Below are 17,975 nucleotides of genomic sequence, written 5' to 3' on the forward strand. Positions count from 1 at the left end.
ACCGGGAGATGGACACTAGACGTCTCCCAGTGCCACCGCTCGACAAACGAGGACAAAAGTCCCCGATCGCCGGTGTCTACCAAACACGCGATCAAAGAACTTAGTCCTGTCCCAGCAACTAGTCCCTCAATGGCAAGGACAGACCTGCCTAAACTATGGACCTTCCTCCCGTGAGAGGATAACTTCAACTCAGGACACTCCTAAATTGAAGTATAAAGGAACGCAAAATTCGTTAAAATCATCATTGAAAGGAAAACTAATTTCAATCATAAAGTATAATTTACAAGTAACTAAAAATAAATATTATAAATACCTTTCATGTCCATATGTTGCAAGCAACGTGATTCGCATACTGGGTCAGCACAGATGGGTCGCTCGGACCACCCGGAAATCCCTCATGCTCATCCTCAGCAGGAATGTCTGCCACAATGTCCTCTACATCAGTTGGTGCCATCGGGTCATCCAGAAATACGTCAGCCTGAACATCTGGCGCAGGGACCACTGACTCATCGTGCGCCGCAGTCACAGGGACTCACTGCCTCCGTGCGGATGCGGTAGGACGTCGACGCTTCGGAGCATCATCGAAATCATCACGATCTCCTCGGCCCACACCGCTGCCAGTAACGTGACCTAAGGCACGACCTAATCCTCTGGTCCTAACCATGATCTGCAAATGAGTACCACAAATTCCATCACTGATTTCATTCTCTCAAATTTCATTGGTCTAACGCATATAGACATTATGTTTTCTCAGGCACTACTTGGTAGAAAAAGGATATTCACTTTGAAATTAAGATATATGCATTGCTTATAAGTGACACTGATTTCGAAAGATGAGAGATTTGGGAAGCAATATCCCCTTCAAAGTTAGAATCAGACAAGTTGACATGCGTGAGTCTCACAAACCCACCAAAGCCAAATGACAAATGAGAATCATTAAAATCATTGAAAGCATGGTTAAGTGAGTGATTAAAATCATTGAAAGCATGGTTAAGTCACTTTAGGATTTTAGAAACTTTCTCATATGCTATTTCAGGATATTCAGATTGACCATATTTTGATGCTGACTACTGAGTCATTATCGTATTGGCAACATTATAGCCCTTTTGGAAAGATACAAGCTTAACCTCAACTAGTAGAATCCTCCTCTGCTCTCCCCTAAGTTTTGGGACAGCAAAGCACTATCACCCAATGCATGTTTAAGTATAAATTTTTCCTTCCTCTTGCATTTGGTTGACTCAATTCAATTACTCTAATGGCCACTTGTTGTTTTATCATATGTTTTAGTTATTAGAGAGAAACTTGCTGAGCTTTATGAATCTGAGAAACAATGGTCAAAAGCAGCTCAAATGCTTAGTGGTATTGACCTTGATTCAGGAATGAGGTCTCATAATTACTTACCTCCCATATTTATTTTATTGTGTAAACTATTGTGATTATAATTCAGCCCAAATGTAAAATGTCTCTCTTTTACTTATTTGTACTTTCATTTACTTTATCAGGGTGATTGATGATGCATTCAGGTTGTCAAAATGTGTCCAAATTGCTTGTTTATATCTTGAGGTATTGACTCTTTTCTGCAATGAAATTTATATTTGATTGAAGTAGTGGCTATTGGGAGTCATAACAAGCCACACAAGAACATGAGTATCCATATCTATAATTTTTAGTCTTAAAGCATGCCCTACCTGCTCTTGTTCTACATCTGCATATTCAAGAAGGTAATATTTTTATAACTGAAATGTTTATGTTTCTGGTACTCTTATATAGCGGTTATAAGTTCTTCACTAGAGGCAAGGGCAAGAATGAAGAGGTACATAAGTTAACATCTATAGGAAAATGTTGGTATGAATTTTTGGGCTGCTTCTCACACTCTAGAACTTTCTCAAGAATTGAAGTTTGCCATGTCTTGTTGTAGATAGTTGCAGAATCAAACAAGGCTTGAGTTTGCTATAACATCTGCTAAGAAGTTGCCCTACTTGACTTCAACTCTCTCAAGTTGTGATTTTTATCTTTGTAATAATGAGACTAATTTTAGTAGCAATATATGGTTTGGAATATTTGGATAATTTCATACAAGCACTAGGTATCTTTTGGAATTTTTTAAATGAAGAAAATTGTCAACATCTCAATATAATCATAATTCATGGTAATCAATATATATTATTTGGATAATTTCCTGAAAGAGGATATATCTATATATAATCATAATTCATGCTAATCAATCTATGTTATTTATCTATATGTCAACATCTCATTATTTACAACCAAATTGTGACTAAGGTCAAAACAAATTGTGACAACAATCTAATAAGAATGATCCAAATTATAGGCAATATTTACTCTTCTACCAAAGTAATACTAAACGTTCAAAAACAAATTCATCAAATATATCAACTACTCACGTTGTTCAGAGTTCAAACGAACACCTTGTGACAAAGAAATAGTCTTGATGAAGTAAGCTGCAAATTTCAGAAACAAAAACACACAAAATTCAGAGTTAGCAATTTTTAAAATGCAGATTCAGACAAGTTACGGATCAAGTTGATCCGTAATCTCCTTCCGGATCAACATGATCCATAAAAGCTTACGGATCAACTTGATCCGTAAACTGTGTAACAAAATTTCCGAATCAAGTTGATCCGTAAGCTTTTCTGGATCAACATGATTAGGAAAAGCTTACGGATCAAGTTGATCCGGAAAATGTCTACACATCTTACGGATCAAGTTGATCCGTAAGGTTCTTTCAGATCAACATGATCCTAAACAACCTTACGGATCAACTTGATCCGTAAAGTTCACGTTCAATCTTATATTTTCAAAAAACGCTAAATATTACAAAAAAAAAAAAACAAAGTTAAGTATACTCTAACAAGAAATTGCTTGGTATAACTTCATAATTAAAAGGGCTAACATATTATTCTTTATGACATGTAATTATTTTTAAAAATAATGAATTAAAATTTATCAAATAACTATTTTATCAAATGTCTATAATCAAGAGGTGGATGCATTACCAAAATGAGCCAAGGCTTTTCTTAACCATTCTAACTACTCATCATAAGGCTTTTTATCAAATGTCTATAACCAGAGGCTTTTCTTAATGGTTTTTTTCTAACTAATAATTAAATTTAAATTTTAAAATGAGCCAATTTTTTTTCTTAATGGTTTTTTCTAACTACTAAATAAATTTCAATTTTCTCACAATTTATCTAATATTTAGCATTTTTTAAAAATTAACATTGATTGTTAATATAAATTAATAAATAAATTTCAATTTTCTCACAATTCATCTAATATTTAGCATTTTTAAAAAATTAAGATTGATTGTTAATATAAATTAATATATAAATACACATTTTCCAGATCAAGTTGATCCGTAAGCTTTTCCGGATCATGTTGATCCGAAAGAAGCTTACGGATCAACTTGATCTGGAAACTTTGTTTACACACTTTCCGGATCAAGTTGATCCGTAAGCTTTCCCGAATCATGTTGATCCGGAAGAAGCTTACGAATCAACTTGATCTGGAAAGTGCGTATACAAAGCTTACGGATCACCTTGATCCGTAACTGCCACTGTTGCAAACCACGCCGGCGAACTCAGCGTAACGATGCTTACCTCGACAATGCCGACGCGCGGAGGCAGCAACACCACCGTCAACTTGGCTGGGATGGTCAACACCCACGACGGCGCGGTCGCACAACGATACGCCAATGAAGAAGACGAAGATGCGGAACAAATAGGTTGCGCCTAATGACGACCATGGTTGAAGAAATGGGCTGCGCTGATGACAGCTAAGGTGAGGAAGAAGAAGCAAAACGCGGGAGGGAGGAGAATTCAGTGACAAGGAAGAAGAAAAAACAGCAAGGAAGAAGTGGAACGCAGGATTGGAAGGGAGAGAGAGGAGAATGAACAGTTTTTTTAAAATAATTAAGCCAGGGGTACATATGTCTTTTCCCCTTAAGTGTTGGGTGCACCTAGCAACACTCGCAAGAGACTCATGCATTAAATAAGTTGGGTTCACGTATTTAGAGTGTTCAATGTTATGGGTCATTCGCTCTGAGTTGATTCAAACCGATCTGAATAGTTTAGATTGGGTCATTTATGTATTTAGGTCAAAATCGATCCAAAATTATCAAAATCGAATTGAAATTATCAAAATCATTTATGTATAGGTTGGATCTCGAGTTTAGATTTATAGATCCGATCAAAATCGAGCCAAACTAAACAAAATTGATCAAAATTTATAGAGTTGTTTGATTTGACTTAAAATACCAGTAATATTGAGACTCAAAGTGTTGGGACTTGGAACTTCTTAAGGTACATTGATATTTGTTTCACTATTTTTTCATATTTATTTTTTTGTCATGTTTATAATATTAATGGATTATATTTTAACAAATCTGGTTGTAAGAAAATAATTTGTAAAAAATAATTGTGATTCAAATTATTATAATAAATCTGATTAAAGAATATTTTATTTTAATTTGTATTAGTCTATTTTAGAATATTATGTTGATAGTATTAAATGAATCAATTTTACTACTTTCAAACATTTGATAATATTGTGTTAATTATATTGAATGTTTGTTCATGAATAAGTTGGATTAAGTTGAATTTCAAAAAAAAAATCATATCGAACCAAATCTATCAAATTTGATTGAATTAAATCATAAATTTGACCAAAACCAATCCAAATTAACTCACCAATACCCCTATGCATTTCTTTTTATAACTATTTTGATTCAAAAGTCATATATTTCAAATCATTCAAAGTCGTTTAAATTTAATTTTCTTCGATATAAATAATATTATTATATTAATTTTTTTTATCACATTATTTAAGAATAATTAATTTGCTTATTTAAAAATTAGATTCTGACAACCTAAAAATATAATTTTGTTAATCTATTTAAAGGTAAGTTTATTAACGTATTTAAAAGTTTTATTAACAATAAATTTAATTTCTCTATTACATTCAGAAAATACGTTTGAGCAAGGATGCACCCTTGTTTCATAAATTTTTCTTGTTTTAAAAATAATAAAAATTCTCTAATGGTAATAAAAGATATTAAACATTTTAAAATGAAGTATTAATGAAATTATTTAACTAAAAAGATATTTCTAAAGAGAGAAAAATAAACACTTGTAAAGAAAATTCTATTGAAGCCAAATATCAAAATCTTATAATTCCTAGGATATACGTGTAAGCATACTTCAAAATATGTATAATTATCCAAACAGATTTTAACTATTTCCTAAATTTATGATATCCATGATTTATGATTACCTAGAATCACCAATTTCTGAATATTTTTTTTCTCACTAAACATTTTCTACATGAGTCAAAGTTTAACTCAGGTGATTGAACAAAATACGTGAATTATTGTAAATTTTTTTAACAGTCTTCAATTCCTACGAATAAAAAAAAAAATCGCCTGCATGAATATGCAAATTAAGACCATCCAAAACCAAACCCCGTTACTATATTGATGAATTTTATGCTTGTGCCATATGCATGATTATACAAAGGCAAGATCATATCATGCAGAACGAGTGAAATTCCAGCACCTGAATTGAGTTCCAAATCAGTCATTAGCCTCATCCACTTTCCAGTTTCTGTTTTATTTAGAATTTGAGTCAATTTTAAGATTCATTTGATTTCCATTCTACTATTGCCAGGGTATGCCGGCCACCACAAGCAACTAGTTTAGCTATCCAATGTCCCTCAGTTGCAGTGCCACTGGGATCCTGTGGGGGAGGGAGGTCTATAGGTACCTCCATTGGTTGACCAGTGGTGACTTTCCTACCATATCCAAGACGTCCATGGTCACCTCTACCAAACTGCAAATAGTCAAGCACATAAATAATAGAATTAGATGACCTAAATATATTTTTGTTCTATGAAAGTATTGAGTTATTTCTGTTTTAAATTAGCCTCTACTCAAGTTTTACAAGTTTAGTCCTAAAAAATTACAAAGGCACTAAATGCATACTATTGTTAAATGTAGGGATCTATGAAGCTCGGAGACGGATACTGTGACACCTATAATGTCCAAAATATAGGACACCCCAACACAAATAAATAAATAAATAAATATATATATATATATATATATATATATATATATATATTCAAATATAACATTTTCATATTATAATGAGTAAAAAAAAATACACTTGAAAACAGACACCATTCACAATTTGGGCTCAATGTTCCCTCAAGTTAAAATAAAAGGGATCTAGTCCATCCATCCATCTAAAAAACAAAAAGTGACAGTGATGACTTATATGGCATTTTGCCGTCAATCTATTACACATACATAAACTCAATATTAATATGACACGCACATAACAAGAAGTAAATTAATATCATACACCATCGGTTTCCATATGTGAAATAAAAAACAGAGTTAGCCACTCCTTTTGAAAGCAAAGGAAGTATGTAAGTCGGGAATGAGAAATGAAGAGAGCGGGAAGTCTGGGAAATATGGAAGTCATAAACTCTCGATTAGCAAGAAGAGTTGAGAGAACTGAGAAGTCAGTGCAACAGTGGGCAGCCAAAATCAAAAGGGTTTTATTCCAGCCAAGAGGAAATTAGGAGAAATAGAGAGCCATATGTGATAAGTTTCTGTCTTTCTAGTTTCTAAATTTGAGATTTGTCTTTTAAAAATTTCAAAATAAAATTTTTATACACTGAAGCCATGTCCCTTTGTGGCTGAAGTCATGTCAAAGCGGTGTCTTTAAGTGTCAGAGCCGCAAAAACATTATTTAATCTGACACCGGAGCTGAGTGTCGGAGACATGTCGTATTGGTGTCACAGTCGGACACGTGCCAGACTTGCGGACGCCCCAATGATGAGCATTGTCCATGCTTCATAGGTAGAGATTATTACAACATAAAACTCATTTGTTTAATTTTCATGCACTCTCAGTCAATATAAAGGTTTGAGAAAATAGGTTACACATTGAGAGTGTAAAGCAATTTTAAACTATCATTCAATCACAAATACTCAAATATGACAAGTTTGTTAAGTTCTATAATAACTATCTTAAAAGTCATATCAACGGTGATTTTTGATTGGTTAATAGTGTATAATTACTTTACACTAATAGTGCGTAGCCATTAAAAACTATAAATTTTTGTACTATCAACCAATTGGAAATCACTCCAAGTACAATTTTTAAAGTGGTTATTATAAAAGACAACAAACTTACCTTACATGATCAAATGTGATTCGGTGACAGTGCAAACTATTATATTTTCAGTGACCAAAAACATGTTCAAGTCAAATGAAATCATTTAGAGATGGCAAAAATTGCTTCCAGAGATAGTGTTTCAGAAAACACCTATGTATGATTGACTCAGAGAAAGGCCAATATAATATTGGCCAATGGGTGCTGATAATAATCAATATCTTCAATGTTTTGAAGGATTCTATCATTCGACCAAATCACAGAAAAGACAACAAATATGGCAAAGAAAATACTTACAGAAAACATGTGCCCGTCCCGGGTTAATGCAACTGAGTGAGTACCTCCACAGGACACCTGAACCACAAACCACATATCCTCATCTCAAAAAATTATTAACTTTAGGCTACACTTTTCTTAATATTTTTAAAAGTTCCTGTTAGATGTCATGATTGGTATAGAGATATGAAGCAAACAACAATATGAATGTCAAAAAGGTTCATATGTGAAATATGTTGAATTATATTCTCCACAAGGGTGGTATTTCTTTCCCTGGTTTTGGATATTTTGGTTCTTCATTTTGGAGAATCAATGATGCCAAAGTGAGATTAAAGGCTAGAAAGTGATAATTGATGTTGTTACCCAGCCATGACACTGATGCTCCATACTTTGGTTAAATTGATAAAGAGTAGAAAGTAAAAGAGAATACCTGAACAATATCTTCTCCAGCTAAAAGTTGAACCTTCTGGGGTACCATTTTACTGCTCTTGTCACTATCACCAAATCCAAGCCTGCCATGCTCCCCCCTTCCCCAGCCATATACCTGATATAAATTTCAGAACAAAGATAACATTATAGCCAAATCACTGGAAAATAATACAAACCGAAAACCAGACAGATGGAAATAAAGTATTAAATATCAACAAAGAAACAGAAAAGGACTACTAAAAGGTATGACCCTCCTACTCCTTTACAACCCAGAGCCTACAGTTTCAGAGAGATAAAATTCTCTGTCCAAGCTTCATAGCCGAAAACTGATACTAAGAGTGGAAAAATAATCCCATCCAGTTGTTAAAATAAAAAATAAAAAGACTTGGATTGGATAGATCGTATAATTAAATGGATGAGTAACAATTCATTTTCTTTTATTTTCAAATTCAATGTGTTAGAATATAAGCTAGTTGTATATTTGTAAGAGTAGTCATGACAGGTGTAGAAAAGGTTGTTTTTAGTGTGTATTCTGAAAAGCCCAGGTTCCCTAGTCTGAACCTGTCTGTTCTTCTTTCTTATTGTACTCTTTCTGTTTTATATAGATATATACAATGCGTGGCTGAGTGAAGTAACTCAGCACTTCTCTAATGTAATGTGTATCTCAAACCCTTCAATAATGTAGTTCACTAAATTTAACACAATGAATCATCTAATTAACACTCCATGGACCACAATCAATCCAACATATTATTTTCATATTTAATTTTTTTAATACTCTCTCCATCCAAACTACCACAATCATGAATGAATTGGTTCAGTTTGGAATTGGATCTCAGGTCCAATATCTTTATTATAAAATTATATTCAAAATCTAAAAAAATAATATTACTCAGATAAAAATTGGCAACTATAGGAACAGGGACAAATATAGAAAATAACAACATTATGTACCCATTCAATATGTTTTTTATTTTTTTTTTAATATTATAATAATTTACAGTAACATATTACACTATATCCTCTTTCATAATGTTATTATTTTCTATATATATGTCCGACCCCCTATAGTTACCAATTTTTATTTCACTAATATTTTATCCTTTTATAAGATTTTCAATTATATCCTCTTTCATAATTTTTATTTCACTAATACAATATATATATATATATATATTGGACCAATAAATCTGATTTCAAACCAAACCAATTTGTTCACAATTGGGATAGCTTAGTTCGAAGAGAGTGGAGAGAGAGAGAGAGAGAGAGAATTAAATATGAAAAAAATATGTTGGATTGATTTTGATCCATTAAATGTTAATTAGATGATCCATTGGAAATATTTAATCACAATCGTGAACTGATTTGGTTTGAAATTGGATTTATCAGGTCCAATATTTATATTATAAAAATAAATTGCATTAAAAATCTAATAAAAGGATAAAATATTAGTCAAATAAAAATTGGTAACTAAAGGGGGTCAGGGATATATATAGAAAATAATATCATCATGAAAGAGGATATAATGTTAATTAGAGGATGGATTGTTATTCATCCATTTTATTATATGATCCAACCCAATCAGATCCAAACCTTTTTTATCTTAACAATTGGATGGATTGGATTTTACATGGATGGATCATGGATAAATAAATAATTTTGCCACACCTAATAGAGAGTATTAAATAATTAAATGATTTATTATAAATTTAAATATAATTTTTTTAAATAATTTTTTATGGATGAATTGGATATCCATAATCCATCCATATGGATTGGATTTTTCAAATGAAATTTTATTAAATCAAAATGGATTAACGGATTATTCTTAATCCATCCATTATAATTTGACTAAAAATTTATCCAATCCATCCGTTTGCCAACCCTAACTAATACCAATAGAATAATGATCCCCTCCTTCCTTCTCCACTCTCTGCTAACAACTGTTTACCTAAATGTGACTACCACTTTTGCCAAATCAGTAAACTCCTTCAAGACTCTCCCATTTTGCCCTTTCTCTTCTGGCATATACCTTCCAGATTCTCTAGGCCTTGGATCTGGCCTATTAATCAATTGGCCTTGATTTTCCCCATGAGGTCTAACAAACAAGGCCATAAATCCACTGAGAATCTTTGGCACTATGAAATCAAATGAATGTCCTAAGCATATTCTATATTGCTTATCTGCATTCACTTACACTACTTACATCTCTGTCTCCTTTAGATTATACTTACAGTTACTTAAATTTGCAAACTAATCATCTGGCTTGATAGTTGGTCAGTGGCCACCAAAACTGAAAATCACAACCATTTATTTTATATTCACTCACATCCATATTTTATTTATATTTATTTTTTGCACTCCAATTGAATGGTGTTCCAGTAACATGCTACAAAACATGGGTGGATTAGTTAACTCTAGCAATAGGAGATCCAAGATATTACTATTTGCTGTTGGCTTTATGACAACTATGCTGAAACTCATATGCATAGATAATTTGCATCTCGTTGAAAAAAAAAGAAAAAGAAAAAGAAAAACTAAAATAGGAAATGTTTACCAAGCAGCTAATTCTTTAATGCAAAATCTGTTTCCAAAAATAATAATGTAGATATGGTTTCCTACTATAACAACTATTTTAAGAAGAAACAAGAAAATAAAAAATTTAAGCATATAGAGTTAAACACAGACTTCAAATATTTTACAAGGATATCTTGAAATTAAAATTTAAACCTAATAGATTCTACACACATAAAAAAGGAAAAGAGTACCTCTCCTTCATCTGTCAATGCAGTAGAATGCCATCCACCAGCTGCAATATCTACCTGGAGTTCCAAACAGATTTAATAAAAGAAATTAGATAATTCAAATATAATCAAAGATTCAAAGTTTTGAAGGGTACAGATACTTAATGATCCTCAACCCCTACCCTGAGAAATAACCCCATAAACCTAATGTAAAATAGAAAAGATGCTGTAAGTGTATATGAGTAACTAACTCTGATTAGTTTACTACTGTAGTTAGTTGACAGTTAGCTTTAGTTAGATTTCAGTTACAACTGAATCTCAACAGTATAAATATTGCTCTTGTAAGAGATCTCAGTGGCTTTTGTAATATTCTAAAATGCAATATACAAATCTCATTCTCTTAAATTTTGAGACCATCTCCACCACAGGTTCTTATTTTGATTCTTAAATTAAGAACCAGTTCTTACATTTTTTTGCCATTGGAGTCAGACAGTTCTTACATGTGTAAGAACCATATAAGAACCAGTTCTTAACATTATAACTTTATTTTTTTTGCACAAATCCATAGTAAACTATATTGAATGAATTCTTATATGCATACTTCCTTGTTTTTATGTGTTAGTGAGTAGACATGGAATTGCCTTCACTGTTATGAAGGTCACACAGCTTTCTATGAACAAAACTCTAGATAAATTACTTTACTTTCTTTTGCTAGGGCATCACAAAGAATCGACCCATTGCATCACTTGCTACAAAAATCAAGAATTGAGTTCCAAAAACCAGTTTGGAATTTCATATTCTTGGTTCAGGCAGAAATATGCACCAGTTTGTACATATGGCAAAATATATCATCCTGTCTGCTGACACAGAAGAGGAAATTAACAAGTTGATTTCAGAGAATGAGATACAAACCAAGGTAAGATCAGAAAGTCCTTGAACACGAATAGGTTGTGATCTAGGCTGAGTATCTCCAGTTCCAAGTTGTCCATATTCATTATTACCCCATGCCCATAAAGTTCCATCCTCTTGAAGAGCCAAATTATGAAATGCTCCAACAGCAATGAGCCTCACATTTTCAAGACCTTGAACCCGAACAGGGACTGAAATCTGTTTTCTATACGATAAAGCAAAAACATAGAAGTTAGCATAAAGTAGAAACTTTTTAGTTACCTAAAAGGCAGAAAAACATCTTAATAAGTAAATAAAGTTCATATTAAGATAATAGCAATGCAGTATTATAAGGAAGACAACGAAGATGAAAATAATGGATCAAGCTTCACTATTTTATTTTTTTAGGTAGAAGCAGAGATGCCAATTTTTTGTGGCAAAGTGCAATCTACACTACAATTTGGAGCGTTTGGTTGTAACAGAATTCAAGTATCCTTAAGGAGGCTTCTTTGACACATCACTTGATTTGGGAAAGATTAGGTGTTTTTGCCATCTATTTGCTGTGAAGCACATGATCCTTTTAATGAGTTTTTACTAACAGATACATTTAGTGATTGGGAAGTTTTATCATGTTGACTTTGACTTTTTCCATGGTTGTTTTCTGTTTTGTTCTCTGTATAGGAGGAAGTTTTTTCTTTGCAATTCATTCCCTTAATCTCAATAAATTTATTCTATTAACCCAAAATGAAAATTACATGTCACCAGGCGGCCATGGCTGACCCCATGTCCAAACATGCCCTTCTCGTGTAAGTACCACTGAGTGAGTTCCTCCTGCAGCAACCTGCACAAGCAATTAGAAAAATATCAAACAAAGTAAAAACCATGGTATCAAATATGCAGATGATATATTTATAACAATAGAGATGTGGAGTTCCTACACAAACCCAAACACTGTAGGAATGTATTTATTGCACAATTAATTAACAGAAAAGAATCAAATTCAATTTATTGAGTAATGCTACAGTGGTTAAGGTCGTAACATCAATACTAATTACATGCCCTGCAGAGGCACCACATACATAACTAAAATGAAAAACTAACCCTACCTATGGGTAGAGCACATCTCATAAATTTAACCTAAAAAGTACTCAAATTAAGTATTTAAAATAAAAATTATTAAGAATGGGTCAACTAGAAAAATTATAGATTTAGAGGTATATTGCTTATTGGAGCTTAACCCATTTTAGTTTGAACATGCCTCACAGGGCCTTGCATGTATCAGTAAGCAAAAAAATCTTAGATGTATCCTTTGCTTTCCAGCATATCAGAAGCTGTAATTTGATCTTCAGTTGTGAAATATAAATACAGTACTTTTTCCCTGTGATAACTTCTAATAAATGAGTAAAAGCAACTTAAACATCTGGAAACTAAATCATTGGCAAGTCCGATGTTCTACTAAATTTACAAATTTCAATGGAATTCTATAATAACAACAACAAAGTTACAAGGATTAAAAGCAGCCATAATGTCCTGTCAAGGACAATCTTGAAAATTCCATTCACATCGAATTCCTTTTTTTATGGTTTCACTTAGAGTTCACCAAAAGGATGATGATCCAATAATTAAAGGTAGATGAAGACTTACATAGGAATTGTAGTTACATTAAAAACTAATGATTTGAAGAAAAGAAATATGCATCTAACATTAAAGATTGGCACAGAAACAAAACAAAGGCAAATCATCTTTGTTCCATCATAGCATGCATGGCAATGGAATACATAAACTACCTGCCGAACAACAAGCTTAGGAGCACAGCGCTGAGGGATCTCTATATCTCTCCTTAAAGGTCTACCAGTGCCATCCTTGCGCTCGGGTTCTTCGCCACACTGCCCGTATTCATTTCCACCTGACATCAATTATGTTTGCTCTTAGAAGTTTGACAATACATACATCAACACTCTTTATGGAATTTTGGAGAGCTAAAAGAAACAAACAAAATATAGCATTCCACCCAATCTTCAAATTTGTATCTTAACATAGATCGATAGTTATCAAGTAAATGGTACAGGTATGCAATTCGTAAGGGTGAGAAGAAGTTCATCACTTACAAGATTTTCTTTAAAGAGAATCTAGTATGCAGTAACTATATTATGACACTGATTTTGAGAGAACTTTATAACTATAAATATTATGAGCAATGTTTCAAAAAATGGTCACTGGTCGTGATTCTGGCCACAACATCAAGGTTTTCAGAGTTTCTGTGACCTCAATTCGACTTCAATTGCGCCCACATCACCCACAATTGTCCAAAATTTCCCGCTACATCAAAGATTGCAACAAAACCGCGACCACAGTTGCAATTTAAAACCTTGATTTATGGCACTTATCTCATTCTTTAAATTATGTATTGCAACCAATTTTGTCCAAAAGGTCATTCAACTAATAAGCATGCAAAACATTATAGAGTACAAAAGAGAAAATGAAAGAAGGGCATAAAAGAAGGGCATATGGCATTCAAAGCGAAAAATGAGAAGACACTTTATTATGTTTAATGACATCGCCACTTTGGACTATGCCAATTCTAATAATCATAAAAATTTGTAATAGAGAAAGAGAAGCAAAAAAGGATGACGGTGTGGACTGTGGAGTGAAATGAGCAATACCCCAAGCATAAGCTCTGCCCTGATCATCAACGGCCAAACAGTGCCACCCCCCAATAGCCGCCTAACACAACAACAAATAACACAAGTGAATCATCAAAATCATCAATACTCACATAATAAGTATACCATCAAACATAACAGCAAAGGTATAATAAGTATAACAATTATGAATTGAAGATAATGAATGAATGAATGAATACCTGAACAATTTTAACACTGGAAAGAGCCTTGACCTGGCTGGGAGTGTTCTCAGTCTTGTTCTCAGACTTGGTCTCAGCAGGGTGCCCAAGTGTGGCCCTTTGGTTCCAACCCCAAGTGAACAACTGCAAAAAATAACCACCACCCCACCAAAAAAAAAATGAGATTTTGAGCGATACCCACGATTTTTAAGAACGAATTGAATAAGAAAAATAGAAGAAAAAAAAAGGAAGATACTTTGCCGTCGTCAGCGATGGCGAGGGAGTTTCTGCTGCCGGCGACGACGGAGCGAATACGGTGGGGCTGGAGGGCTTTGACGAGGCAGACCCATTCTTTCTCTTCGTTGCTTCCGATTCCTAGCTGACCATCTTCACCAGAGCCCCTGAAAATGAAGTGAAGAAGAAACTTGAGTGAGTCAGTGCAGAAAAAGAGAGAAAAAATGGTGATAGTGTGTGTGTGCGTGTGTGAGAGAGAGAGAAAGAGAAGAAACCAAGCAATGATGTGTGAGTGAGAATCCATGAAGGTTGGGACTGCGGAAGAAAAAGAAAGAAGATTTGATTATCGAACACTGCGTGGGGTTCACGAGTGAGTGCTTCTTTTCATTTTTAAGGATGCGAAAAACTCAACTAAACCCACTACTGCACTTTAAATACTACAGATAAGGATGGGTTAAAATATGTTTATTTCTTTGAAATATAATTTGTCAATCTTTTTTGTTCCTTATTTATTTATAAAAACATATCTCATTATCTCATGTGATTTTTATTATTATTAAAAATGGTCTCATTAGTTCTTTATTTGTCTGCGAATCATTGAAGGTCGAGGTCGAGGCTGGCGCGCAAATCCTTCAATAGTGAGGCACCGTGCGAGACGAAAGTTATACGAGGTAAGCACGGTAAGAAACTAATTGGGATCTTTAGATATTTTAAAAAATTGAATCAATGGTTGAGAATTTTCTTTTTCTTTTTCTTTTTTGTTTTTTCTTTCTCTTTTTCCTCATCTATTATCCTCTGCACATCTCGCCTTCACCAACAATGGATTTGGATTTTTTTCTTCTTATTTCCAAATCTAGTTGGGACTCTGTAAGGATTGGTGGTAGGAGGTCGATGATTTGTTACCGTTTTTCAATTTCAATAGGGACGTTCGTTGCCCATGACTTTCTTCTTCACGATTATCCAAATCTCGTTTTTTATTTGTTAAGGCGTTTTCAATATGAGAGTTTTTCTTATTTTTTTGTTGTTGGTTTTCTTGATCTGTATCATGTTGTATTTCTCGATCTAATTATTGCACTGGCTAGCACAGGTGGTGGAGGTATGACCACAACCAAACATCAATGAACATAAAGCTGAGAGAGAGGATCAAACTCGGAAAGAACAAAAGAAAAAGGAAAAAAGAAGAAAAATTATCAACCATTAGATTTTAAATAAATTAATCTGACGGTAGAAATATTAAATCTCTCGCAGCGTATAATATTTGTGAAATATTACTTTCGCACCGTGCAACCCCTTCCAAAGCACAATCTCACACCGTGCCTCGCTGGCTGTTAGGGGTGAAAATAGGTCAGGTCAGGCTTTAAAAGGCTTGAGTCTAACCTACGATGAATTTTTGAGGCATGAGTCTGGCCTATAGTCTAACATTCTAAAAAAATGACAAAATTGTCCTTACTTGATTTTCCTCAGATCAAGTTGATCCGGAAGTCTCTTCCGGATCAACTTGATCCGTAAGAAGAAAAATAAAAATTGTGTTAATTATACAAGATATTTAAAGATATTTATTTTATAATATAATTTATACATATTTATTTCATTAATTATAATATAATTAAATATATTTATTTATTTTATTAATTATAATATATTTATAAATATTGATTTATTATAAATAATCAATGATAATCATAATTCATGTTAATCAATCATAATTCCCTAAAAGATGATATATCTATATATAATCATAATTCATGCTAATCAATCAATCATGCTAATCAATCATAATTCCCTAAAAGATGATATATTCGAGAAAACTGAATCTAATTCAATCATAATTAGCATGAATTATAATTATATATAGATATATCCTCTTTTAGGGAATTATGATTTATTAGCATGAATTATGATTATACTCTTTTAGGGAATGATTGATTGATTAGCATGAATTATGATTATGATTGATCGATTAGCATTAATTATTTATAATAAATCAATATTTATAAATATATTATAATTAATAAAATAAATAAATATATTTAATTATATTATAATCAATAAAATAAATATCTTTAAATGTATAAATTATATTATAAAATAAATATCTTTAAATATCTTGTATAATTAAAAAAAAATATTTTTCCTCTTTCGGATCAAGTTGATCCGAAAGAGACTTCCGGATCAACTTACGGATCAACTTGATCCGTAAGAGGAAAACCAAGCAAAGGCTTTTTTTAGAATGCTGGGTGCACCTAGCAACACTCCTTTTATTTTGACTCGGTCTAGCCTTTTTAAAAGTCTAGTCTGGGCTGATAGCCTTTTTAAAAGTCTTTTTATATTTGTTTGCTTTGGGATAAGAACGTAATAGGAAAGTTAATGGAAAAGGAAATGTTAACCAGAATAGGAAAAGCCAATAAAAATAATGAGTAATATAAAGGGGCACATGACTCACACCTAAATTATAATTAAAATCTTATTTGATTATAGGAATGAAAGTTATAGAGCAGTACTATGTAATCAAAGTCTGTTGGTTTCAAAAAAAAAGAATTAATTATACCCAAAAAATAATATAAGTATAAATTGGTACCAAAAAATAATATAAATATATATACATATATATAGGCCGGCCTATCATGCTTATAAGGCTTTTTAACAAGCCTAAGCCTGGTTTATTTAATTTAATAGGCTTTTAAAAAAGTCTGAATCTAACCTTTTAATTAAATAATTCAGTTTAGGCCAGACTTTATGTAGGTCAGGTCGTAGGCCCTTGTAGACCGGCCTGGCTTATTCCCACCCCTACTCGTTATTGAAGGGTTCGCACGCCAGCCTCAGCCATAATTGAATCACTAAAATTGATACCAAGTGTCCTACAATTTCAAAACTAAAATATTGATTCATCATGTGACTAATTTGTATGGCTAAATAAAGATTATAATTTTATTCTGCAAGATATCAGTTAGTTTTTAGTTTTTTTATTAGTTATAAAATTTGTTTAATGATTCCATAAATAAATTTTTTTTAGTAGTTTATTAGATGCTTTTAGTATTTTTTTAAAACGTTATTTGAAGTACTATTTTTTAAAATGATAACTTTTAACTTGGTATATTTTCTTTTCTTTTATCCTTAATATATTTATCAAATTTCCTTATTACTTTTTTTAAATAAATAATGATTTTACATTTTATTATTTCAACAATTAGTTTTAATGAACACTTATAATTTAATAAGTTCTTCAACTTCCAGTTAAATTTCTAGTTTCTAACTAGTTTTGCCGAACAAAATCATTATGTAATGTTTAAGGATAAAAAAGAAAGAAATAAAATAAATGTCACCTTAAACAGAAAAAATTAAAAAGGAAATTTAATATATGTTT

At 32.3% G+C, this 17,975-nt stretch overlaps 1 protein-coding gene across 1 annotated transcript; it reads right to left on the reverse strand.

Annotated features, from left to right (window-relative positions):
* Positions 1-5,470: 5,470 nt before the first annotated feature.
* LOC100779559 (ultraviolet-B receptor UVR8) lies at positions 5,471-16,100 on the reverse strand. Its single transcript, XM_003555076.5, has 11 exons — positions 14,887-16,100; positions 14,634-14,778; positions 14,399-14,521; positions 14,199-14,259; positions 13,323-13,441; positions 12,291-12,376; positions 11,560-11,761; positions 10,672-10,725; positions 7,905-8,018; positions 7,496-7,552; positions 5,471-5,846 (listed from the first exon to the last, which is right to left on the reverse strand). Exons 1-11 carry the CDS (start codon positions 14,913-14,915, stop codon positions 5,649-5,651), a joined length of 1,188 nt encoding a protein of 395 aa, XP_003555124.1. The 5' UTR covers positions 14,916-16,100; the 3' UTR covers positions 5,471-5,648.
* Positions 16,101-17,975: the final 1,875 nt, after the last annotated feature.

Source organism: Glycine max, chromosome 19 (genome assembly GCF_000004515.6).
Source record: "Glycine max cultivar Williams 82 chromosome 19, Glycine_max_v4.0, whole genome shotgun sequence".
Classification (NCBI taxonomy): Eukaryota; Viridiplantae; Streptophyta; class Magnoliopsida; order Fabales; family Fabaceae; genus Glycine; species Glycine max.